We start from the raw sequence: 25,520 nt of genomic DNA on the forward strand, positions 1-25,520 counted from the left end.
CAGAAATATCCTGGGGGCCTCCCAGCTGGGAGAAGGGAATATGTGGCATTGGGAGATGAGGTTTGGGGTCCTAGTAACCTAGATCTAGGGGATGTAGAACTGCGGTGATGGAATGAAGACCTGAGGGTCTCCTAATTCCAGGATGGGTTTGGAACCTTGGAACCGTGGTCGTAACTCTGGTTTCCGCTTAATATTTCACAACCGCTCCCCTCCTGAAACAGGTGTCCTCCACCTAGTGGTGGTGGTCAAAGATTACCAAGTGTTTCCACAACCAGGTTTTTAACCTTCCAGATCTTAGATGTCCAAGAGCTAGACCAGGTAACTTCCAAAAGGGGAACACAGGGCATGGCATACTGGGAATTAATTGAGCCTGTGTAAAGAGGAAGCTGACCTTGTATTGAGAAAAAGTGTAAAATTAAGCAGTAACCACACCTTATGTTTGTACAGCAGCTTAAAAACTATATTGAACCCTGGCCAAGGAGCTTAGTTAGAGAATCTGTCCTGTCAGGATTGCAGTTCAATCCCACGTCAGGGTACGGGTACATCAGAGAATCAACCAATGAATGCATAAATAAGTGGAATAACAAATCCATGTTTCTTTCTCTCTCAAATCAATTTTTAAAAATTAAGAGCTATGAGGAAACAGGCCTTAAATTTACTCACAAATTGTGGCAACCATAGTCTGGAAATTTTCTTTAACTGTTTAAGTTCTTGGCATATGAAGTTCTAATTTGCCTCTGAATGAATTTAGCACATCGAAATCAAAGCTGCAGCTCTGGCTGGTGTGACTCAGTGGATTGAGTGCTACCTTGTGAATCAGAGGTTCACCAGTTGGGATTCCTGATAGGGACGCCTGCCTGGGTTGCAGGCCAGGTGCCCAGTGGGGGGTGTGCAAGAGGCAACCACACAGTGATGTTTCCCTTCTGCCCTCTTCCCCTCCAAAAATAAATTAAAAGTTTTTTTAAAAAGCTGCAGGTAAAACCCTAGGATTCTGAGCCTAATGATACTAATAGCACCTCCATGAGTAGTATTAGTATGTAGGAAATCATTTCCTCTGTGATCAAAATATATAAAGTATTCTGGTTTAAAAATTACTCTGGTTGATATCTCACATCTATGGTTATGTATGATTTTCTAAGCAACTGCATTGTATGGCATCTTAAGTAACAAATACCTGTAAGTTTTATTGGCTCAGAAAAGACGACTTGAGATTCTTTGAACCACCATTAAATGCACATTAATACCCATCTGATACAATTTAGAAGTTTTGAATAAGACAAATTTTTATTTCATAAGTTCTCAATGTTAGCTCTTTAATGCTCATTCCTGACTGAAGCTTATATCCCATCATGGATATTTTCATTGGCTTTGCCCATACAATATCGGTTTACTGTACCATAGACACGAGAGGGCATCAAATAATCTCACTAGTCCAATTTTCCAGCTAGCTGACACCTGCTTATACAAGTGAAACCTGTCTCCTTGCTTCCAGCGAAGTCCTTTTTTTTTTTTCACACAGCTCGAGAAAATCTTTCACCCACATACTTGAGACCCTTCAATGACTCTAAAATAGACTATTTGTATGACTTACAAGCCCTCTTCCTTGCATCCCATTATTTCATGACATCTTTTTTCCCTACCAGGGATGAAAGATAAGGAGGGGTAGCTGCTGACCAAACGAATTGGGTAGGTGCGGGGGCGACGCCAGGAGGCAGCTCGGGATTCTACTCCAACTTCTGGCTCCAAGCCCTTGGAGGCAAGGGCTGCGCAGTTTGCCAACTTGGTGGAGAGCACTGAGCCTGTTTGGGTGCTAGCGCAGACGATTTGTGAATCCTTCTGCCTGACGTCTGGACACCCCGCGCCCGCTGGTGCCAGCCCTTGCGCTGTCCCTCGGCCTTAGGATGCGCGCCCGGCAAGACATGCTCCAGGCTTTCGTGTTTGCTTTATAAGCCTTCAGAAATGAACCACCGAGATACAAGCGAATGGTCAAATTCTGAAATCTACATATTTCCCTAAGAAACTTCCCAGTTGTTTTCCAAAGTGGCTGTAACATTTCAACAGCAATATATGCAGATTCCAGATACTCCACATTACCTTCCAAATTTGATAGTCTTTTTAAATTCTAGCCCTGGGGGGCAGTGGGTAAAGTGGACTCTAGTTATTTCCAGTTCTCTAATTACTAGAAGTGTTGAGCATATTTTCATACTTCATTGACCAGTTGCATAGCTTCTTTGGTACTTTGCCACAATCTTAGGCCATTTTAAAATCAGGATGCTTGTCTTACTGAGTTGTAAAAGTTCTTTGTACATTCTAAAAGTTATTTCCCAGGTGTATGTTGTGCAAATATCTTCACCCATTCTGTATCTTGAAAAAACAAGAGCTTTATTGAAGTATGATTGACCCATAATAAACATTAAAATGTACATTTATGTCTCAGCATGTTTACACCTGTGAAACCATGCTCTACAATAAAAATGAACATATCCATCCTGATGCTCCTTATTCCTTCTTCTTGCCCTCATCCTGCTCTCCAGATAACCACTAATCTGTCATTACACATTCACTTTCATCTACTAGTATTTTATATAAGTGGAATACTTCAGTATATACAGTACTCTATCTTCTTTAACCCAGCATACTTTTGGACATTCATCCATCTTGTGTTATCAATGATTAATTAGCTTTTGTTGCTAAGTAGTAATCCACTGTATAGACACATCATGTATTCAACATTTATGGACATTTGGATTGTTTGCAATTTTGGACTATTACAAATAAAGATACTAGAACATCTGTACAAATCTTGTACAGGATGGGGCAAACATAGGTTTACGGTGTACAGTTCATATGAAAATACAATAAATAATACAAGAATAAACTTTTGCACTCACAGCTATAAACCAACTTTTGCCCACCTTGTACAGACATCTGCTTTCATTTTCTTTGGGTAATATACTTGGGTAAATATCCAGTGGGATGGCTGATTCATATGTAAGTGTGCCTTAAAAAACAAGAAAAACCCTAAATTGTTTTCCAAAGTTGTATATTTCGACCACTGGAATATTAGAATTTGAATTGTACCATATCTTGCTAACGATGTGGTCAGTCTTTTATAAAACTTCACTTAAGCGTATGATGGTATTTTGTTGTGACTTTATTTGTATCTCCTTAATGACTAATGGTAGTGAGCATCTCTTCATGTACTTACTGCCCATTTTTATTGGGTTACTTGTTATTCACGAAGTCTTGAGAGTTCTTTATTCTGGATACATATACTTTGTCAGATTCATAATATGCAGTATTCTCTCAGTTCCTTGGTTATCTTTTAAGATTTTGTTAATTTTTTTAGAGAGGGGAGAGGAGAGAGAAGGGATTAACATCGGCATGAGAAACATACATCAGTTGCCTCTCCCATGCTCCCAACTGAACCACAACCCAGGCATGTGCCTGTGACAGGGAATCAAACTAGTGACCCATAGCCCAACTGAGCCACACAGCCTAGGGTTCTTTTCATTTTCTTAAATGTTTTCCAAATAGTAATTAATTCTTAGGTCCAATTTATCCATTTTCTTACAGACTGTGTTTCTGGTGTTACATCTAAGAAATCTTTTGACTAACACAAGGACAGAGAGATGTTTCTCCTATGTTCTACAAGTCTTATAGGTTCTATATTTAGATCCATTATGCATTTTTAATTGTTGTATAATAACACATGGATCAAAATGTATATTTCTGCATTGGGAAGCTCCATTTTTCCAGCACCCATTATAAGGGCCATCCTTCCTCCAGAGTTGCCTTTGGTACCAGCTGTGCTACTTGGACAGGGCCTGGCTGAGTTTCATTACAAGCTCAAACCAGAACCACCCAGCTGAGCTGCTCCTGGATTCCTGACTCAGAAACTGTGGGTGGTAATACATGTTTTTAGGCTGCCAAATTTGGGATAGTGTGCTATAGTGATAGCTAAGACATCAGGAAAAAAATCACCCATTGTTTCTTCAATGAAACAAGCAAAATTCTGATTAGTATGCTTTTGACTAAGATATTAAACACTGAGTAAACTTTGTTAAAGAAAAACTATAAACCCATGTTCGTTTGAGCTTTAGAAAAAAACTTTAAAAAGCAATTCCCAACTCATTCAATTACTAAAACTTTCCTCACTGCTGACAAAGAGAAGAAAAGTTAATATACATGACTTGTATTCAATGCATACTACTAAATGAGATCACAACCTTTAGGTGTCAGACGTCTTAAGCAATTACATTTTAAAAAATACAGCAGCAGAAAGACTTTTACCCTCATTGAGACTGAACTGCCCACTGATACTGGGCAGTGTTCCTGGCAAGTTTCAAAAGGTCTGACTTAGGAGGCCTTGATTAGACTTTGCTTATTTTAATTAGCTTTAAGCAATATCTTAAAGAAATGTCAAAGTATTTTGAAAAATCAAACAGGCCAACAGTAAACAAAGACTACGTAGAGCTGCTGATACCAGAATTCAACACAAAAGTGGGGTCTTTTCTGGACATTTATAACACATCACAGATTACTACCAGAACATCATCACATAAGTTTATTTCAGATGTAACAGCAATGTTAAAATCAACAAGTTTAATTCTTAACTGCACCAAATAAACTTAGCCATTTAAGTATTTTTAAAGTTATTCCCTCCAAAAAACTGAGGGAGCTTTTCTTTTCCACCCCACACAACACATTTCTGAATAGTTCTGTTTTTGGAGGACTTTCAATTGATGAGTAAACTGCTTTGGGGATATTTCAGAACTTCTTTCCCCAAATAAAAACTAATCTGGACAAATTACATATTGCATAGATTTCTCTGCAGATTCTTTTTTTTTAGAACCCAAATGCAATAGCCATCCAGTATAAATTTTCACCTATTTGCCCCCCAGTAAAAACTATTTGTCCTGAAAAATATGATGGATATATCCTATGATCATCCAATTAATAGAATTGTTTTACCTAGATAATTTTCATATTTCAAAATAACCAACTAAACATGAGACATTATTTCAGTCTTTACTGACTCATAAACATATGAACTAGTGCCCAGCTTCTGTATCTTCTACAGCCTTCTCCTCTGTAAGTGGATGGAATTATTTATATAAGTCTGATGTAGGACAATTAACCTTGTACAAACATTTACAATTTAGGTTAAAGCCATTGACTAGAGTAGAAAAAGAAACATTATATATAATGATAGGGAGCCTACACACTCAATTCAAAATTTAGTTATTTTTTCCCCCTCCTTAAATAACATGTACTTAATTGTCATGAGGCAGCTATTCGGTTTTCAATAACCACATTTAGGGATACATTCATAGGACTGATTAGCCAGCCCAGGTGAAATGGTTATAGAAATAGAGGCAGTGTTATCTCAGAAAACTCATTTATATATCAAAATCTATTTTGATATCTGGAAGCTTACAAAAAGGCTGAATTCTTCAAAGTAATTATGCCTTCTGTAATTCAAGCACTCTTCTCTTGGCAAGAGCAAGCTGAAGGTTATCCATGAAGGTAAAGGTGCTTAATGCTAAACTTTTCTTCTAAGCTTAGATTCAGACTGCTGAAGAAACTGATACCCAAGAAATCAGCATGGTCTTTCTACATTTTAACTGTCTTAAGATTAGAACCCTATAAACCTCATTCAACTATCTTCCTTTTCTGTATTATTCTTGGCACTCAATTAAGACTGCTGAAGTCTATGTACTTTGTACTTTCACATTCTCAAATAAGAATTTAAGATTACAAAATGTGCATAAATGCTGTGTAAAATAATTGTCATTTAACATATTTGGAGATGACTTTCATAGCAGAATTTACGTAAGAGGATAAATATTATGAATCAACTTCCCTTCTAAAGTCAAATGACAGAATCTTCAAACTCTGTGCATTGTTTTAAAGTCTAATGAGATCATTTGTTGGGCCACCAATATTGGCAAAGCAGAAAAATTTAAATATTGGAGATGGGACTATGGAGGAAAACAAGAAAATTTCAGTCGTCTCCTATCTTACAAAAAGTTCTCAACCCATTAAAACCACTCCTTATTCATCAGAAAATAATCTGGCCTAAACCAGTGCTGTCAGTAGAGGAGGTCACAGTGATATCTGTATTATAACACTTCTAGACTTTTACTTTCCCAAGAATAGAAATAATATGTTTAACAATTCTCCCTCCCCCAAATCCTTAAACTTAATATCATAGGCACAGAATGTAAGCAAATCTGGGATATTCTCTAACAGATAAGCAATAGCACAGCTATTTTATTCTCAAAAATACTGTCTAGATATTCTTTCCTATATAATCAAATGCTCAGTGGCCACACTTTTAACAGCCTGTATTAGCTGATATTAAATGCATTTATTGTGCCACAAGTCCATCTAAGCTTCCGTTTAGGTATGTTTTAATATGTCCAAGAGACAACACCTGCATCAGCATTCTTGAAGGGGATTGACCTATAAGGACATCAACTCCATTTTTGAAGTTAACTAACTATGGGTTTACTGAAGAAAAAGGACAGGAGGGAAAAAAAAAGGTAAATCACAGCAAACCTCTTTAGGTCAGTTAAAGGCCATTATCTCTAGCTGGGATATTAAAAAAAAATTAATCTCACCAGCTCACACTCTAAAAGTTAACACCACTAATAACAATCAACAGCAGGTAAAATAAACCTGCTAACAACCAGCCAACTCATTAGCAAAAAGCAGTTTAACTCAAATACTGAGACCAAAGTCTAACACTACCTACCCAAGCTATCCCACCCACCCTCAGCCACCAGCAAGGAAGGAAGGAAGAATTGCTTAAGAAAAAAATAATAAGCTTAGTATTTCTTACAAGGATAACAATGGTCCAACTCCTGAGATAGTACTTAGGACAACAGGTGGAGTTGAAGGCAATGTCTAGGGAATAGTATCCCACAAACAGTCTTGAGAAACCCAAAGTACCACAAACACACTAAACTTGTCTATGATTCGAGAACAAGATATTGCTGCTGCTTCTTTTTGTATTTTGAAATATACAGTATTTTGTAGGCTCTGCACTTCAATGTGAAAGCAGGACATAAAAACAAGCTAAAAATAAACTGAAACTGACACCCAAATTTTTGGGACCAAATATCTTAACCGTGAAACTTCCCACAATCAATCCACCTCACAACAATGAGAGAACTAAAAGAATCCAAACATGATTAATTTTGAAAGTCCTTGAAAGTATTAAAACTTTTAGAAGAGAAGGAAAAACAGGTGGAAAAACAAGAACAAGGAGCGGGAAAAGCTTTAAAACAAGAGGGGTGGGGCAGGAATCAATGGGCCTCTTTTTTATTTGGCGACAAGCAAGTGCAAGAAAGTCCATTTGTAATTTGTTCAGTTGTCTGTCTTTTGCATGTCTGCATTCTGGCCAGAAGGGACTTTGAGGTTTTTCTGTAGCACATGAGCATCTGCGGGCTCTATCCTCTTATAGTAGTTCTTCTTGGTCTCAATAATCTCAAAGCCAAACTTCCTGTAGAAGTCAATTGCCGACTCATTGCTGATCTGGACGTGCCTGAGATATGAGAGGGTATAAGAAAAAAAATTAAGATTTAATCAGCTTTTATGTGTTCTCCACAGATAGCAGAAAAAAAAGTTTAAAAAATTAAAAAATTGGGTCTCAAATGTCTGGATATATCCCTCTATAATTTCTATGAAAGTATGCTGTATTTTGAAAATAAGTAATTCCAGCTTTCTCAATTACTCCTCAAATAGCATTATATAACTTAATCTCTCCTGCTGCCAAAATAAATGTGAGAACTTTAATATCTATATTATAAACAATCCATTGTTATGACCTATGCTTGGCTCTTAAATCTAAGGTCTGTTAAAATTCAAGTATAATGGTATCAGCCAGGTAATTTCTGATTTTGATTATTAAACTACTCTACTACTAATGAGCACATTAACTACACTTTCAACAAAATGCAGAGTGCAAACAGAGGGCACAGAAAAGTAATATTAATGAATGCATTCTTAAATTTAAGACTTGAGTTTTAATCTTGATTTTATCCCTGTGACTTTGGACCCCTCCCCCCACTCCAACATAATAAAACAAGAATATTTTATCTCAGATTTCTTATCTATTATTAAATGAGACAATAAAACATTATAACCACTACATCCATGATGTTTCCAAAAGAATGAATAAGTGACCAGAACTTGAAGATTCTGTAAAGATTTCTATTGACAATTTATTAAATTCTTTAGATAACATTAAATATCATTTAACTTACAAATAGATGTTGTCAAAAGTGCCGTCTTTTTCACAGATGTTTAAGACATGATTTAACATTTTAGTTCCTATTAATAAGACAAACAAGTAAGTAATCTCGTAAAGATCAATCTTTAAATTATACATCTAATGGCCATCTTAACACTACTGAGTCCTTACAGAATTTGAAGTAAACACTAGACATCCTGATTTTCCAAACATTTCTTCTCTCATATATTATGTATATTTCAAACTGCTAGCACAAAAGGAAACTTTATATACAAGACATTCCAAGTAGAATGAAAACTGAAAAAGCAAAAGGGACATTAATAACAAACCTATAAAGGGCTTCCAAATAAATTATGTTTAAAAAGTAAGTATTTTTCACCTTATATAACTCAATAACCATTTCCCAGTAGTCCCAAAAGAACTGATTTGACTTACTGGGTCAGAAACAGTTACAATTGTGTTTATACTTCTTTGAAGCAGTTTTTTTAAAAGATCAATAATTTTACCTATTCCTAGCCTTCGGTATGGTGCCAGACATCCTAGTGTCATGATGTAAAGTCTCTTCTGATTCTGTGAATGATCCACCCTACAGCATACTGCACCTACTGCAATATCATTGAAATAGGCTGCCATGGAAAAACAAAGACATAACATTCAACAGACAGAATAACACATTTTATTAAATCTTTCCCATCCCCCTCTATGAGGACTAAATTGCTGCTATCAGCATTAAGTTTTTTCAGTTACTCGGAATATCAACAGCCTCAAAAACCTCCTATACCTTCTTAGGAATTTAATTCTCATTGAGAGTAAAGCTAAATATGTGAAAACACAAGAAAAGATTTAGCATTTCCTTTTAAAATTCAAATATTTTGTCTTGATTTCTCTGAGGTTTTTCTACAACTTGAATTATCCCCATTTCTTCACTTGTAAAATAAAAGAGATTAAATTGGTTACCTCTTTCTGCTTTACTACTAACAAGAGGTCAAGAATATGAATAAATGAAGAAAGAAAAAAAACATATTATACCAAGTTTTGCTAGCTCGCCAACTTCCAGCACATCCTTGTAGAACTTGTCATTGTAGCTGACTGGAAAGATGACCTGGTTTAATCTCTTCAGCTGCTTAATATTGTGTGGTGTCACATCTCCCAGCTCGATCCGGCTACTGGAACAAACCAAAAAGTACTCAGTAAAATATAATTAGCAGTATTTGTTAAGATGAATATATTAAAAAGGCACCAAATCTTTTTTATATTATTGATAAATCTTTTCAACCATAACTTTATATTCCTATGAAGATTTCTAATTTATAAGCAGACTTTGCCAGCCATTTCATCCACATTCAACTCAGTTTTCATATACTTGTACACATTTACAGATAAATACAATAAACAATTACTAAGAAGCCCAGAATAATACGCTACATATATGCCAAAATTTTCCATGTCATCTACAGTTCAGAAAGTTAAAAACATCTATTACTGATCAAAAAGAATGATGATACCGAACTTTGGCAAGGTGGTAGTAAATGGGCTTCTTACACTCTGGTGGTGGGAATGTCAATGGATGTATCTCTGGAAGACAATTTAGTGCTATGTACCAAAAAGCCAAAAAGTGCATCTCCTTTGTCCAAATAATTTTACTCTAGAATTTTTTTCTAAGAAAACAGTCCAGTACATAAAGATGAAAAGCTATGCACAATCTATTCATTGAGCCAGGAACCACCTACAGAATCACATGGAGTAATATTCAAAATCCAGATTCCTGAATCCTACCCCACACATTCAGAAGTAGAATCTCTGGAACCAGAACAAGGGAGTCCATATTTTAAAAGAAAAACAAACAAATAAACAAACAAAAATAAAACAAATCACCCCACTTTGAAAACTGTAATTAATTTGGTCCCAGGGGAAAAGAGGTTAAAGTTTCAGATTCATAGTAACAAAACTATTTTGCCTACAGAGCTATCAACAAAAGGAATTCTTAATAGCTCAAGTCAATTTTACTGCCATAAGGTAAAGGGTGATCAATTATGACATGACAAACCTGAATAGCATCTACATAATTTTTTCTTCCTGTTACCATTAACACTATCATTAGTAGAGGTGCTTATATACATTATTTGTCTTCTTAAAAGTCTTAACAAGGGGTGATAAAAACACTAAAACAACATCAAATAGCCCTGGTTGGTATGGCTCAATGGACTGAGTATCAATGTGTGAACTGGAAGGTTGCAGGCTCGATTCCAGCCAGGGCACATGCCTGGGTTGCAGGTGTGTGGGAGGCAACAGATCGATCTCACAAGTTTTTCTCCCTTTCTCCTTCCCGTCACACCTCTCTCTAAAAAAATAACTAAATAAATAACTTAAAAAAATCAAATGAAAATGAATTCAAAAATAAAACAATCTGATGCCAACCAAGCAGCTAGAAAACTATGTACATCCTACTCTTTCAGTGCTCGTTCCAGATCACAATTAACATTGGTCAAAAGCAGGCAATACAAACAATAGCCTAATTAATCATGTGCAAAATAGGTACATAGGTTTTGATAACTCTATTAAAGAAATGGCTAACACCAAGAATGTTAATCATCACACATTTTTAAGAACAAAAAAGAAAAATCTGAGTGTCCCCTAAGGGGACTGGTAAAATAAAGCATGATACACTTACCAGCAAGGAAAGACAGTGTTGATATATTGTTTTGTATATAAAATTATGACCCAATTTTTGCTAACGCATACAAAAATATTTAAAAACACATTCCAAAATACATGGTAAGAATTGTAGGTAATCTTTAAAATAAAATTCTCTCAAATATTAAAATTTAGGTAATCAGAAAACAACAGAATATATTACAGTTCTTTAAAAAAATCCAAACAAACCTGATTATAGACCATTATGTTCATTTGAAACTTTAGCCTTCCAGCCTCAATTATTCCAATTTTATGCTACCAGTTTTTATTATTTAATTGTGACCAACTACCCTTGAACATCTCATATGTCTTCTTAAAATCTGAACACAATGAGTTTCTTAGCAGCCACACAAAATTTTTAAATATCTTATAAAAAATAGAGATATCTTTCCCAGTTTCTAGCCACAAGAGTGAATATAAGTAAACATGGCCTTGTCCCAAGTATTTGTTAACTGAAATAAATTCCCTTCATGAGATTCTTGTCTTCTTTAAATAGTTTACACGTCATTCACACAACTTCCCCTCTCTTTACACTTTTATCTAACCCTGACACTTCACCCAAAACCTTTTTGTGATTAAACCTAATGGGCTCACATACCTACCACCCACTCACAGGTTTTTTATTGGTACTGACTATTACGCTGTAAAATACAGGATCCCTTAAAATACAGAAATTACATCTTCCATAAATGTCTTAAAGAATCCCTCCCATTTAATTAACACATCCATCACCTCATATATTTATCATTTTTGGTCTGTGGGAACATTTATGGTCTACTCTCTTAGCAAATTTCAAATATAAATACAGTTTCCATGTTATGCATTAGATCCTCAGACCTTATGGATTTTGCAGCTGAAATTTTATACCCTTCTATCAATCTCTTCCTGACTCCCCTGACCTGGCAACCATTTTTCTACTGTTCTTGGGGGTGTGTGTGTGTGTGTGTGTGTGTGTCTTTTAAGATTCTACATATAAGTGATACCATGTAGCATAATGAACCACAAATTGGGTGTAGTAGTTTCTTTTAACCATAATATATTTTTACTAATTATATTTAATAAATTATTTCTACTAATGTAGTAGCTTATTATTTATAATTTAATATTTAATACCTCAAAAAATCACTCCATTGCACTTTTAAGAAAGTTAGTCTCTGTATTTTAAAAGTGATCGAAATTTACATTATTAAGTTTAACAATGAACAACAATAAAGGAAAACTTAAAAACCTAGAAGACAAGCTTCTCAATTACAAGTGAAAGAACTTGAATTAGAAAAATTTTAAGAATGGCCCTGACTACAGTAGCTGAGTAGGTTGGGAGTCATCCTGCAAACAGAAAGGTTGCTGGGTGATTCCTGGTCAGGGCACATACCTGGATAGCAGGCATATGAGTGGCCACCAATCAATACTTCTCTAAAACATCAATGTTTCTCTCCCTCTCTTTCTCCTTCCCCTCCCCTCTAAAAAAAATAAATAAAATCTTTAAAACATAGAAATTACAAATTTAAGAATGATTTCTAAGTAATTACTGGGTTTCAAGTATATTTATAACTAGAAGGAAAATAACCAGGTATTCCTTGGTTTCATGTAGAAGGAAAAGGTGGTTATAGTCCAGTGTGCTAGACTGAATCTAACAAAAGTTAACTACTAACAAAGTTTCCATTAGGGTAGACAGATCAAACCTAAGTATAGAACACAATATTAAAATATTAGGGAGTAGGCAGCTTAATCTTTCCCTGCTTAACTTTAAAATATACGTCTTGATTTAAGAAAAGAAAAAGAAACAGTCCACTGCCATATAAATGACTTAGAAAGTGAAAATACCCTGTACTACTATGACCAGAAATAACTATGATAGTCTTCCCATATTTTTCTATGTACAAACAGACACATACATATTTTAGAACATTACTGGATACTATAAAATTGTGTGGTAACTATATTAAATGTAACTGTCAGCAAAATTCATCTTCAAATACAGTTTAACTCACATGAACATGATATGTCTGGTTGAAATGGAATACTTCTGTAATCCTGATCACTTAGCTCTGAATTATTTTAAGAAGTGGATATTCTAAATATATCAGAGTAATATCATCTACTTATAAATATAATTTAGCAAAGGATGTCTACTGCATAAAGGGCTATGTAGAAATGTCAAGAAAATGAGAACACCACTTGACTGTTAAACAACCAAAAACCTTTCAGAAGTTAAAAAATTTTTTTCTAAATTACAAGCTCAGAATTCTATCTATAAATCTAAAATGTTGTAGAGCTCTCGTTAATATCAAAGTTGCTTATTCAAAACATAAATCAATTATTTTAACATTTGAACACCTACATGTTAATACACCTAGAATGCAAAGGACTTTACACCTACTAAGAAATATAGGTGTATATATATATATATATATATATAATACAATGTGCTAATAATACCATATGTACACAAAGTACAAAAATATTAGAATGGAAGTGATACTGGGAAAAGTTGGGAAGGAGGACTAGGAGTTTGTTTTGTGGGAGGTAAGAAATGCATTCTAAGGAGAGAGTAGAACATGAACAAAATAGCAATGATGAATTCTCAAAACTATAGGCAATGTGATATGGTAAGACAAAGCATGCTTTGTGTAAACACTGGAGCTAGAGCTGAAGAGGAAGAGCCCGTTTTATGAGGATCTTACATATCAAGACAGTACTGGTTGTCTTTTCTATCCACACTTATCTTGGTGACCTCAATCTCATAGTCTTATGGCTTTAATAATGACAACTTCCACATTTCTGTCTTTAGTCTAGAGCAGAGGTGTCCAACATGCAGCCCATGGGCCACATGAAGCTCAAGATGGATATGAATGCAGCCCAAAACAAAATAATAAATTTATTTAAAACAGTAGATTTTTTTTGTAATTACAGGTCACAATGTATTTAAGGTGTGGCCCAAGACAACTATTCTTCTTCCAGTGTGGCCTGGAGACGCCAAAAGGTTGGACACCCCTGTCTAGCAGAAAACTCCTAAACTACAAAGAATCTCTAGCAGGCCCTCAAATTAAACATCCAAAACTAGATCTGACCATCCTCCTGAAATCTGTTTCACTTGGAGGCTTCCCTATCAGGTCTCTACATCCTTGCCTGCCAGTTATTCTCTTACCTCCTTTGAGTCTTTGTTCAAATACCTCAGGAAGGGTTATTCTGACAAACCTGTTGTACTTTCATTATAGTATTTTTGGCAGGCTTTCTTATCAATCAGGCTTATGTTGGCCTTAAAGAAAATTTAGAAGTGTTCCTCCTTGCCCTTTAATTCTGTCAGTGTTTGCTTTATTTATTTTCAAGTTATGTTATTAAGAGCATAAATATTTGAGATGGTTATGAGTAGATCCTTTTATAATTTTTATTTTTTGCTGCAATAGTCCTTCTCTTAAAGCCTACTTTGCTCATCAATACAGACATACCATTTTCTTCTAATCAATGTTCCACAGTGTTGCTTCTACCATCCTTTTACTTTCAACTTCTTTATGTGTCTTTTGTAAACAGCAAATACTTAGGAGTTTTGTTCTTTTAATTTCACAATTGGGAGTATTTAGTCTGTTCAAAATTTAATGTAATTGTTGATGTGGTCTTTTCAAGTCCATCTGCAATTTTCAACTTATACTAATATCTAGTTCCTTGGATTTCTAACCTACCTGGGGATCAATTTCCTTAGCTTTTATTAATCATTTTTTAAATTACAATTATAACAGACATGCAATATTATATTAGTTTCAGGTATACACCCTAGTGATCAGAAATTATATGTGATCACCCTGATAAATCTCATACCCACCTGATACCATACATAGCTATTAAAATATTACTGCTTCCTATGCTATACTTTACATCCTCATGACTACTGTTACCAATTTGTACTTCTTAACCCCTACCCCTTTTCAATCAACCCCCCTTCCCTTCTGACAACCATCAAAATGTTCTCTGTATCTCTAAGTCTGTTTCTATTCTGCTTGTTTGTTCATTTTGGGTTTTTTTAGATTCAATTATTGATATGTACTTATTGTTCATACTTTGATATTTTTCTTCTTTTTCTTGAAGAAGATCCTTTAACATTTCATGTAATATTGGTTTGGTGGTGATGGACTCCTGTTAGCTTTTTCTTGTCAGGGAAATTCTGTTATGCCCTTCCATTCTAAACAACAGCTTTGCTGAGTAGACTATTCCTAGCTGTAGGTCCTTGCTTTTCATCACTTTGAATATTCCTGCCAATCCCTTCTGGCCTGCAAAGTTTCTATTGAGAAATCAGCTGACAGTATTATGTGAGCTCCCCTCTAGGTAACTAACTGCTTTCCTCTTGCTGCCTTAAGATTTTCTCATTTCTTTTAATTTTTTTTGTATTTTAATTAAGTGTTCATCTTGTTTGGGACTCTCTGTGCTTCCTGGACTTGGATGTCTATTTCCCTAGTTAGGTTCAAAAGTTTTCTTTTTTTTTTTTCAAATAGCTTTTCAATTCCTCGCTACCTCTATTCTCCTTTTGGCACCCCCACAATACAAATGTTGGTACACTCCAAGTTGTCCCAGAGGCTCCTTACAATATCCTCATTTTTGTTATTCTTTTTCCTTTTTGCTGTTCTAATTTGGTCTTTTTTGCTTCCTTATATTACAATTGCTCCTTTTCTTCTCAGCTTCATGTATTCCACTGTTGATTCTCTGTAAGTTATACTTCATTTCAGTTAATATATCCTCCATTTCTCACTGGTTCTTTTTTATGGTGTCTCATATCTTCTTATGCTGCTGAAGTTCTCCCAAAGTTCATCTCCTCTTCCCTAATTTCACTGAGCATCCTTATAGCTAGTGTTTTGAACTCCACTTGTCTAGTTCTTTTTCTGGACTTGTGTGTTTTCATTTGGGATGTGTTTGTCTCATTTTTGCAGTCTCCCTGTGTTTGTTTCTATGTGTTAGGTAAAGCTGCTGTGTCTCCCAGGCTTGGCAGAGTAACCTAACGGGATAGTGTCCTACACTGTCCAATGGCACAATCTTCCCATCCACCTGAGCTGGGCACTCCAGGTACAACCCCCTGTGTGGGCTATGCACATCCTCCTGTTGCAGTTGAACCTTGAAACTGCTGTTGACATGTGAATGGGAGAGATTTACAACCAGGCCAATTGGCTATAAGGACTGGCTATGACCACAGTGGAGGAACAGCTGTGCAGGGGCCTATCGCACAAAACAGGACTCAATTCAGTAGGGCTTTGGTGCCAACTGAATTTTCCCCTTGAGTTTATCACTTGTAGAGGTGGCTGGGTGGTGCTTCACCATGGTATGAAGTTGCCCACTAGGTGCACTAGCTCTGGGACAACCTGGAAGATTCAGGCCAGGGTCAGGCACAGACAGTGTTCCACCTGGGGCTACCTGGCATGACCTAGACAGTGATCAGCAGATAGCTGCTACTTGTGCCCCTGGGCCTGGAGGTGCCTAAGAGACATGAACCAAGACCAGCTAGTGCCTGTCCTGGGGCCACTTAGATGCTGGGCAACACCAAGGCCAGATGCTGCTTGAGCTAGGAAAGTTCAAAGCATGGACCAAGAGCCAAGACAGGCCATTCATATGGAAAAGCCACTGGAAACAGCTTGAATGAGCCCTAAATTTGGTGAGAAGTTTTAGGGAATCGCCAGCTTTGGGCAAACAATGATGGCCAGGTTGATGAAGACTCAGATATGGCACCCGCCGGCTGGCTCTGTAAAGGAACAATGGCCTCTGTCAGCATTTCTGTCTGGGAGAAAGCTGCCCCTTCAGCCCTCGCCTTGATGCCAGACAATTCAGTTCCTCCCCATATGTCCCTGGTATCTTTAGAGCTGCTGCCCCCATGCTGGAACTCATAGGGAGAAAGCCAAGTCAGTCCATCTCACTCAGTCACAATCCCTGCTGGATTTTAATGTCAGAAGTTATGGGGTCTGTACTGGAATCCTTGGTTGGGGGCCCTAGTGTAGGGCTGGAACCCCTCGATCTTCAGGGGGGACCTCCCACAGCCAAGATATCCCTCCTGATTTTTATCCATCACATGTGCGTGGAATCAGCCTGTTCCACACCTCTACCCCTCTTACCAGTCTCAGTGTGGCTTCATTACATCCTTAGTTGTAGGACTCCCATTAAGCTAGATTTTAAGTGGGTCTGAATGATAGTTGTTCTGTAGTTTAATTGTATTTCTGATGTGGTTGTGGGAGAATGCAAGTGCATTTTCTTAATTTTTACAAACAACTTTTTTTGGTATATAGTTCTGAGACTTGACAAACATGTACAATCATGTAATCAACATGAGTACCAATAGAATGTTTCCATCATCCCCAAAATCTCTCTCATGACCTTTAAAGTTCAACTCTACCACCACTTCCAGGCAACCATTAATCTGTATCCCCACAGTTCTGTTTCCAGTATGTCACATAAACAGAATAAAAAATAGCCGTTTGCTTGGTTTGTTTTATTCAACACAATGCCTTTGAGAGTCACCTTGCTTTTGTATCAACAGTTCATTCCTTATTATTGCTCAATAGTATTCCATTATATGAATGTACCATAGTTTATCTTTTTGTGGAAGGGCAATGGGGTTGACTGCAGTTTTTGGAGAGTATGAATGAAGAACCTGTACAGGTTCTTGTGTAAAAGTGCTTTTATTTCTCTTGAGTAAACACTTAGGAGAGGGAATGCTGGGTCATAAGTATATGCAAGTTCCAGTTGCTCTACATCCAAACCAGTATTTGGTGCTGTTGACTTTTAAAAGTTATGCCACTCTAATATGTGTGCAACAATATTTCATTGCATGGTCCTAAGAAACACAATTTTGAACATCTTTTCATTTACTTTTTTTTTTGCCATCTATCTTCTTTTACAAAGGAACTGTTGAAACCTTTACCAATTAAAAAAAAAATGTGCTCTCTTATTGAGTTTAAGTGTTCCTGTGGAAAAACACATACCCTTTGTAAGCTATGTATGTTGTACATGGTTTCTCCCAGTTTGTGGCTGTTTTCCATTTTCTTAAGAGTTTTTCACAGATAAGAAATTTTACATTTTGATGAATTTGTTTTCGTGGGTCATGCTTTTGGTATTAGAAGAAATCTTTGCCTAAGCCAACATCACGTCACTAAAAATTACATTCTCTTCCAGAAGATTTACATTTAGATGTAGGAAGTCCATTCGTACCTCCTTCACATCCTTTTCATTTATTTCTTTTTCTTCTCTCTTTTTTTTTTTAAGAGAGGGAAACATTGAAGTGTGGTTGCCTCTCGCACACCCCATGCTGAGGACCTAGTCTGCAACCCAGGCATGTGCCCTGAATAGGAATTGAACTGGCAACCTTTTGGTTCGCAGGTCAGCATTCAACCCACTGAGCCACACCAGCCAGGGCTCATTTATTTTTTTCTTTTTAAACAGCCTCCTTGATGTCTAATTTATTATATTGAGTTAGCCAAAAAGTCCACTTACTTTTTTTCCATAAAAAAGACATATTTTTCATTTTCACCAGTAGCTTTATTGATTTGAATATATTTTGAGTATGCCAGCTATCTCCAGCATGGTTGACTATTCTCAATTAATGTCTTGATTTGATTGCTATCAACTTCAACTGCTCTACCTGACTGTGGAGCATCATCCAGTGAAAAATCTCCAACAATGGAGATTTGGATGGTCAATGGTTTTATGAAACTTCATAAACCATTTTTGACATGTTTGATCAGTCACAGCACCTTCTCAATAAACTGTACAATTTTTTTGCGTTTCAGTTGCATTTTCACCTTAATTGAAATAATAAACCATCATATGCCAAATATGTTTATTTTCTTCCATCTTCAGTATTAAATTGGCTAGATAAAAATTCACCAAATTTGATTTTAAAAAATGCACACTGATATGAAAGCTGCCACAATACCATCTAACAAAATGGTTTTGAATGAAGTTAAAGACAATCAAATGCTAATAGAGCCACCTTACAGAAAAAAACAAGCAAACTTTCTGGACAACCCAGCACCATAAATCCCTGTTTTAAGTGCACAATTCAATGATTATTAGACTATTTACAAAGTTGTATAACCATTACCTCAATTCAGCTTTTGAACATTCACACCACACCTCAAAATTCCTATGTGCACAACTGAAGTAGATCCCATTTCCTACCCAAAGCCAGCTACTAAATCTACTTTCTATAAATTTGTCTTTTCTGGACATTTCAAATAAATAGAATCATATAAATGATCTTTTGCAACAAACATCTTTCATGCAGCAAAATTTTTAAAAAGATTCATCCATGTTATAATGTGTGTCAGCAGTTGAACAGTATTCAATTTTATGAATGTCACGTAACTATTCCAATGGCTATTATAAATAATGCTATGAATTTGCATGCATGTCTGTGTGTGGACATATGGCTCAATTTTTTCTGGTAGATACCTAGGAACAGGGATTGCTGGGTTATGACACACACTGGTAGCTTTTTTCTCTTTTTTCCCCATCTTTAAAATACTGCTTTTATTTATTTTTTAAATATATTGTATTGATTATGCTATTAGTTGTCCCATTTCCCCCCTTCATTCCCCTCTACTCTGCACACCCTCTCCCACCCACATCCCCCACTTTAGTTCATGTCCATGTGTCGTAAGTTCTTAAGCTTCTACATTTCCCATACTATTCTTTTCCTTCCCCTATTTTCTACCTACCATTTATGCTACTTATTCTCTGTACCTTTTCCCCCTCTCTCCTCCTCCCACTCTCCTGTTGGTAACTCTCCATGAGATCTCCATTTCTGTGGTTCTGTTCCTCTTCTAGTTGTTTGCTTAGTTTGTTTCTGTTTTAGGTGTAGTTGTTCATAATTGTGAGTTTGCTATCATTTTACTATACATGTTTTTGATCTTCTTTTGCTTAGACAAGTCCCTGTAACATTTCATAAAATAAGGGCTTGGTGATGATGAACTCCTTTAACTTGACCTTATCTGAGAAGAACTTCCCATTCTAAATGATAGCTTTGCTGGATAGAATAATCTTGGATGTAGGTCCTTGCCTTTCATGACTTGGAATAGTTCTTTCCAGCCCCTTCTTGCCTGCAAGGTCTCTTTTGAGAAATGAGCTGACAGTCTGATGGGAACTCCTTTGTAGGTAACTGTCTCCTTATCTCTTGCTGTTTCTAGGAGTCTCCTTCATTTTAATCTTGGCTAATGTAATCACGATGTGCCTCGGTGTGTTCCTCCTTGGGTCCAACTTCTTTGGGACTCTGAGCTTCCTGGAAGTGTATTTGCTTTGCCAAATTGGGTAACTTCTCCTTTATTATTTGTTCATATAACTTTTCGACTTGCTGTTCCTCTTCCCCTTCTGGTACCCCTATAATTCGGATGTTGGAACGTTTAAAGATGTCCTGGAGGTTCCTAAGCCTCTCCTCATTTTTTTGAATTCTTGTTTCTTCCTTCTTTTCTGTTTGGTTGTTTCTTTCTTCCTTCTGGTCCACTCTATTGTTTTGAGTCCCAGTTTCCTTCCCATCACTATTGGTTCCCTATGCATTTTCCTTTATTTCACTTAGTGTAGCCTTCATTTTTTCATCTAATTTGCTACCAAATTCAACCAACTCTGTGAGCATCCTGATCACCAGTGCTTTGAACTGTGCATCTGATAGGTTGGCTATCTCTTGGTCGCTTAGTTGTATTTGCTGTGGAGCTTTGATCTGTTCTTTCATTTGGGCCATTTTTTTTTGTCCTATTGCACCTGTTATGTATGAGGGGCAGAGTCTTAGGTATTCACCAGGGCAGGGCAACACAGTTGCTGGGTTGTGACACTGTGTGTGGGGGCAGGGTCCGAGAGGGGACAATAGCACTTGCTCCACTCGTTGTCGGATTTTCAACCCCTTCCGCTGCTTCCCCCAAGCAAACTGGGTCTTTCTGGTGCTAATTCTCATGCAGGTTGGCTTGTGCGTGTTCTAGGGCCCCATGGGTCTCTCCAATACATTCTCCTGTGAGGCTCTGAGTCTCTCCCAGCACCTCAACGCCCTCAGGTGTTTTCAATCAGTGCCCCGACGCTCTATTTCCTGGTACTGGGACCCAGGGTTTTGTGGTCTGTCTCGCTCCCCAATTTCTCCTGGTTTATCTGTGCCTGAATGTGGGACTGCCCAGTTAGCCAGCAGCCTTGAGTGCAGTGCCTTGCTTCACAATCGCCACCTCGCTGGGTCTGCCAGCTGCTGCCTGCATGCCCAGGGTTCGCCTGCTGCGGTCTTGCACGCCTAGCATGCCTTACATGCCCAGTGGCACCACTTTTTGTGCCACGACCTCTCTCCACCCGACTGCCTGACTCCATCCTTCCTACCAGTCTGGATTAATGTGTGTATTTTAACTCCTTGGTTGTCCAACTTCCATATAGTTCAATTTTCTGTCAGTTCTGGTTGTTATTCTGTTTCTAAATTGTTGTTGTCCTTATTTTGGTTGTGCGAGGAGGCACAGTGTATCTACTTACACCTCCATCTTGGCCAGAAGTCCATGGGTAACTTTTTAAAGAAACTGTCTGTAGTAGGCAGAATAATGGCCCCCAGAGAATGTCCATGTTCTAATCCCAGGGATCTTTAATATGTTAATTTACATAGAAAATGGACTTTGCAGATGTGATTAAGTATTTGAGATGGGAAGATTAATCACACAGGTCCTTAAGAGTCAGAGAAGATGTGATAACAGAAGCAGACATGAGATTTGAAGATGCTATGCTACTAGCTTAAAAGATAAAAGGCAACGAACCAAGGTGGCCTACAGCAGGAGTCCCCAACCTCCCTCTTCCCTATCCATGGACACTGCCTGCAGTACCACCTGAAGTACGCCTCCTGTCTCCCACCCCCAACCCTGGTCTGTGGAAAATTTGTCTTCCACAAAATTGGTCCCTGGTACCCAAAAGGTTGGGGACTGCTGGCCTATAGAACTTGAATAGGCAAGAACACACTTTCTCATCTAGAGCCTCTAGAAGAAACATAATCCTGTTGGTATTACTTTCCTAGAACTGCCTTAACAAATTTACCACAAACTCATTAGCTTAAAACACAAATTTTAGCCTTGGCTGCTGTGGTTCAGAAGATTGAGTGCCAGTCTGTGAACTGTAAGGTCACTGGTTCAATTCCCAGTCAGGGCACATGCTGGGTTGTGGGCCAGGTCCCCAACTGGGGATGTGTGAGGGGCAACCAACTGATGTCTCTCTTGCACATCGATGTTTCTTCCTCTCCCTTCCTCCCTCTTTCCCTCTCTCTAGAAATAAATAAAATCTTAACACACACATACACACACACACACCACCTGACTACTTAAAAAACACATATACAAATTTTATTCACTCCAAGTTCTGGAGGCTGGAAGTACAATATCAGGATGTAAGCAGAATCGTGCTCTCATGCTCTCTCAAGGTCAGAGCTCTTAGGCTCCAGACAAGAATCCTTCCTTGCCTCTGCCAGCCTCAGGTACTTCTTGGCTTGTGGCAGCACAACTCTAGTGTCTGTCTCCATCTTCACATGGTCTTCTGTGCATGTGTGTGTTCTCCTCTTCTTATAAGAACACTAGTCCTTAGATTCATCCTAATTGAGTATGACCTCATCTTAATTACTACCTGCAAACACCCTATTTCTAAAGGTCACACTGAGATTCCAGGTAGATGTGAGTTTTGGAAGGATACTATTAAAAATTACTATATCTACCAACAACTTGATTTCAGCCCATTGAAGTCCATTTAAGACTTTTGTCTCAAGAACTAACACATCAGAAGTATTGTTTTAAGCCACTAAGTTTGTAGTAACTTATTACAGCAATAATGGAAAATACATTGCAAAACTGTTTTCCAAAGCATCTACACCATTTACATTCCCCCCGTAACATATTAGGATTCCTATTTCCACACATCCTTGCCAACACTTTTTACTACCTTTCTACTGCCATTCTAGTGGTGTGATGTCATAATCTCATTGTATTTTCATTTCTCTAATGACTAATGATACCAAGTATCTTTTAGTATGGTTATTTGCCATGTGTACACTTTATTCGGTAAAATGTCTATTTAAATATTTTGTCCATGGTCAAGGCCTGGGAATAAACCTAGAATTTTTACATTAACTTGTAAGAAAAGAAATTCCAATTTTTAAACTAGATTACTTATCTTACTGAGTTGCACGAGTTCTTTATATATTCTGGATACAAGTAATTTACACATATATAATTTATAACTATTTTCTAATTTGTGGCTTGTCTTTTCATCTTAGCAGTGTACCATATAATGTAAGCTGTTTATTAATAGTGAAAACTGGGAACTCGGTACCATCTTCACCAACGTAAATCTAAAACTTGAAAAACCACTCTAAAACTAAATTTAAAACTATTTAAAGTTAAAAAAAAGGAGGCAGGACTGTTAGATTAAGAGATCATGAGACATTTCAGCCAACTGCAATATGTGAACCTTTTTGAATTCTGCACTGAACGAACCTATTTTTTAAAAAACGTTTTTTTAGACTTATGGAAAAAAAATATAGACTGGGTATCAGTTCATAATATATTAGGCATAAAAGTATTATAGTTACTTTTTTAAAAGATGTTATTTATTTATTTTTAGAAAGAGGGGAATGCGAAGGAGAGAGGAAAAGAAACATCAATATGTGGTTGCCTCTCATGCATCCCCTACTGGGAAGCTGTCCCACAACCCAGGCATGTGCCCTGACTGGGAATCGAACTGGCAACCCTTTGGTTTACAGGCCAGTGACTCAATCAACCCACACCAGCCAGAGCAGTATTTTTTTTTTTTAATTAAGTCGTTCTATGTTACAGACTCATACTGAAGGGTTTACAGATAAAGCGGGATAGCACATACATTGGTGTTATTGTGGCTTGGTCCCAGACCATTGCAGTAAAGCAAGTCACACAAATTTCTGGTTTCCTGGTACATTTAAAACCTATGTTTCCACTATACATAGTCTAGTAAGTGCAATAGCATTATGTTCTTAAAAAAATGTACACGCCTTAATTTAAAACTACTACTAAAATTGTAAACCATCATCTGAGCCTTCAGCAAGTTGAGACATATGTTTTTTGCTGGTGGAGGGTCTTGCCTTGATGTTGATGGCAGCTGATTGATCTGGGTGGCAGCTGCCAAAGGATAAGGTTGCTGTGGCAATTTCTTAAAATAAGGCAATGCAGTTTTCTGAATGAGGGATTTTTCTTTTCACTATTTCTCTGTAGGATGTAATGCTGTATGGCTGCATTTTATACACAGTAAGTATTTCTTTCAAAACTGGAATCAATCCTCTCAAACTCTGCCATTACTCTCTCAATTGAGTTTATGTAATATTCTAAATCCTACACAGTCATTTCCATCTTCACAGCATCTTCAACAGAAGTGGATTCTATCTCAAGAAACCACTTCTTTTGCTCACCCGTAAGAAGCAACGTTTCTAATTCTAGTTATGTTGCTATTTCCACCCCATCTACAGCTACTTCCTCCACTAAAGTCCTAAGCCCTAGAAAGTCATCCATGAGGATCGAAATCAACTTCTCCCAAACTCCTATTACATTGATATTTTGACCTTTTCCTGTGAATCACAAATGTTACTGACATCTAGAATGGTGAATCCTTTCCAGAAGGTTTTATATTTATTTTGCCCAGATTTATTGAAGGAATCACTGTCTACAGCCTTAGAAAATGTATTTCTTAAATAAAACTTAGAAGTCCAAATTACTCTTCATCAATGGGCTGCAGAATGGATATTGTACTAACAGGCATAAAAACAACATTGATTTTGTTGTACATCTCCACCATAGCTCTTGGGTGACCAGGTGCATTGTCAATGTGTAATATTTTAAATATCTTTCTGAGCAGTAGGTCTCAACAGCGGGCCCAAGATGTTCAGTAAATCATAGTGTATAAACAGATGTGCTGTCATCCAGGCTTTACTGTTCCATTTACAGAGCATAGCAGAGTAGGTTTAGCATAATTCCTAAGGGCTCTAAGATTTTCAGAATAGTAAATGAGCAGTGGTATCAACCTAAAGTCACCTAACAAGAGCCCTGGCTGATGTGGTTCAGTGGATAGAGTGCTGGCCTATGAACCAGAAGGTTGCCGGTTTGATTCTCAGCCAGGAGACATGCTTAGGCTGTGGGCGGAGAGGCAACCTACTGATGTTTTTCTCACACGTTGATGTTTCCTTACCTCTTTCTTTCTCCCTTCCACACTCTCTAAAAATAAATGAATAAAACCTTGAGGAAAAAAAAATATGGTCACCTAACAAGAGAGTCAGCCTGTCCTTTGAGGACAGGCATTGACTTCTCTCTAGCTATTAAAGTCCTAGATGTTATCTTCTTCCAATATAAGGCTGTTTCATGTATATTGAAAATCTGTTGTTTATAGTATAGCCAACTTCATTAATTATTTTAGCTACATCTTCTGGATAACTTGCTGCTTCACTCTGCACTTTCCTGTTATGGAGACAGGCTTTCCCTAAACTACACGAACCACAACACTCCACTGGCCTCAAACTTTCCTTTTGCAGCTTCCTCACCTCTCTCAGCCTTCATACAATTGAAGAGAGTTAGTGCCA

At 37.1% G+C, this 25,520-nt stretch overlaps 1 protein-coding gene across 2 annotated transcripts in view; it reads right to left on the minus strand.

Moving 5' to 3' along the window:
• Positions 1-4,538: 4,538 nt before the first annotated feature.
• Positions 4,539-25,520, minus strand: part of NAA50 (N-alpha-acetyltransferase 50, NatE catalytic subunit) — a 33,260-nt gene continuing 12,278 nt past the window's right edge. The window contains exons 2-5 of one of the 2 annotated variants that reach the window (XM_028503487.2): positions 9,290-9,426; positions 8,767-8,886; positions 8,274-8,340; positions 4,539-7,552 (exon numbers count right to left, since the gene is read on the minus strand). In XM_028503487.2, the coding sequence (XP_028359288.1) occupies positions 7,375-7,552; positions 8,274-8,340; positions 8,767-8,886; positions 9,290-9,426 (502 nt within the window). In that variant the 3' untranslated portion in view covers positions 4,539-7,374. The remainder of the gene's footprint in view (positions 7,553-8,273; positions 8,341-8,766; positions 8,887-9,289; positions 9,427-25,520) is intronic. The other variant, XM_028503495.2, reaches the window with a different exon arrangement.

The sequence above is a fragment of the Phyllostomus discolor genome, chromosome 2 (assembly GCF_004126475.2).
Source record: "Phyllostomus discolor isolate MPI-MPIP mPhyDis1 chromosome 2, mPhyDis1.pri.v3, whole genome shotgun sequence".
Classification (NCBI taxonomy): Eukaryota; Metazoa; Chordata; class Mammalia; order Chiroptera; family Phyllostomidae; genus Phyllostomus; species Phyllostomus discolor.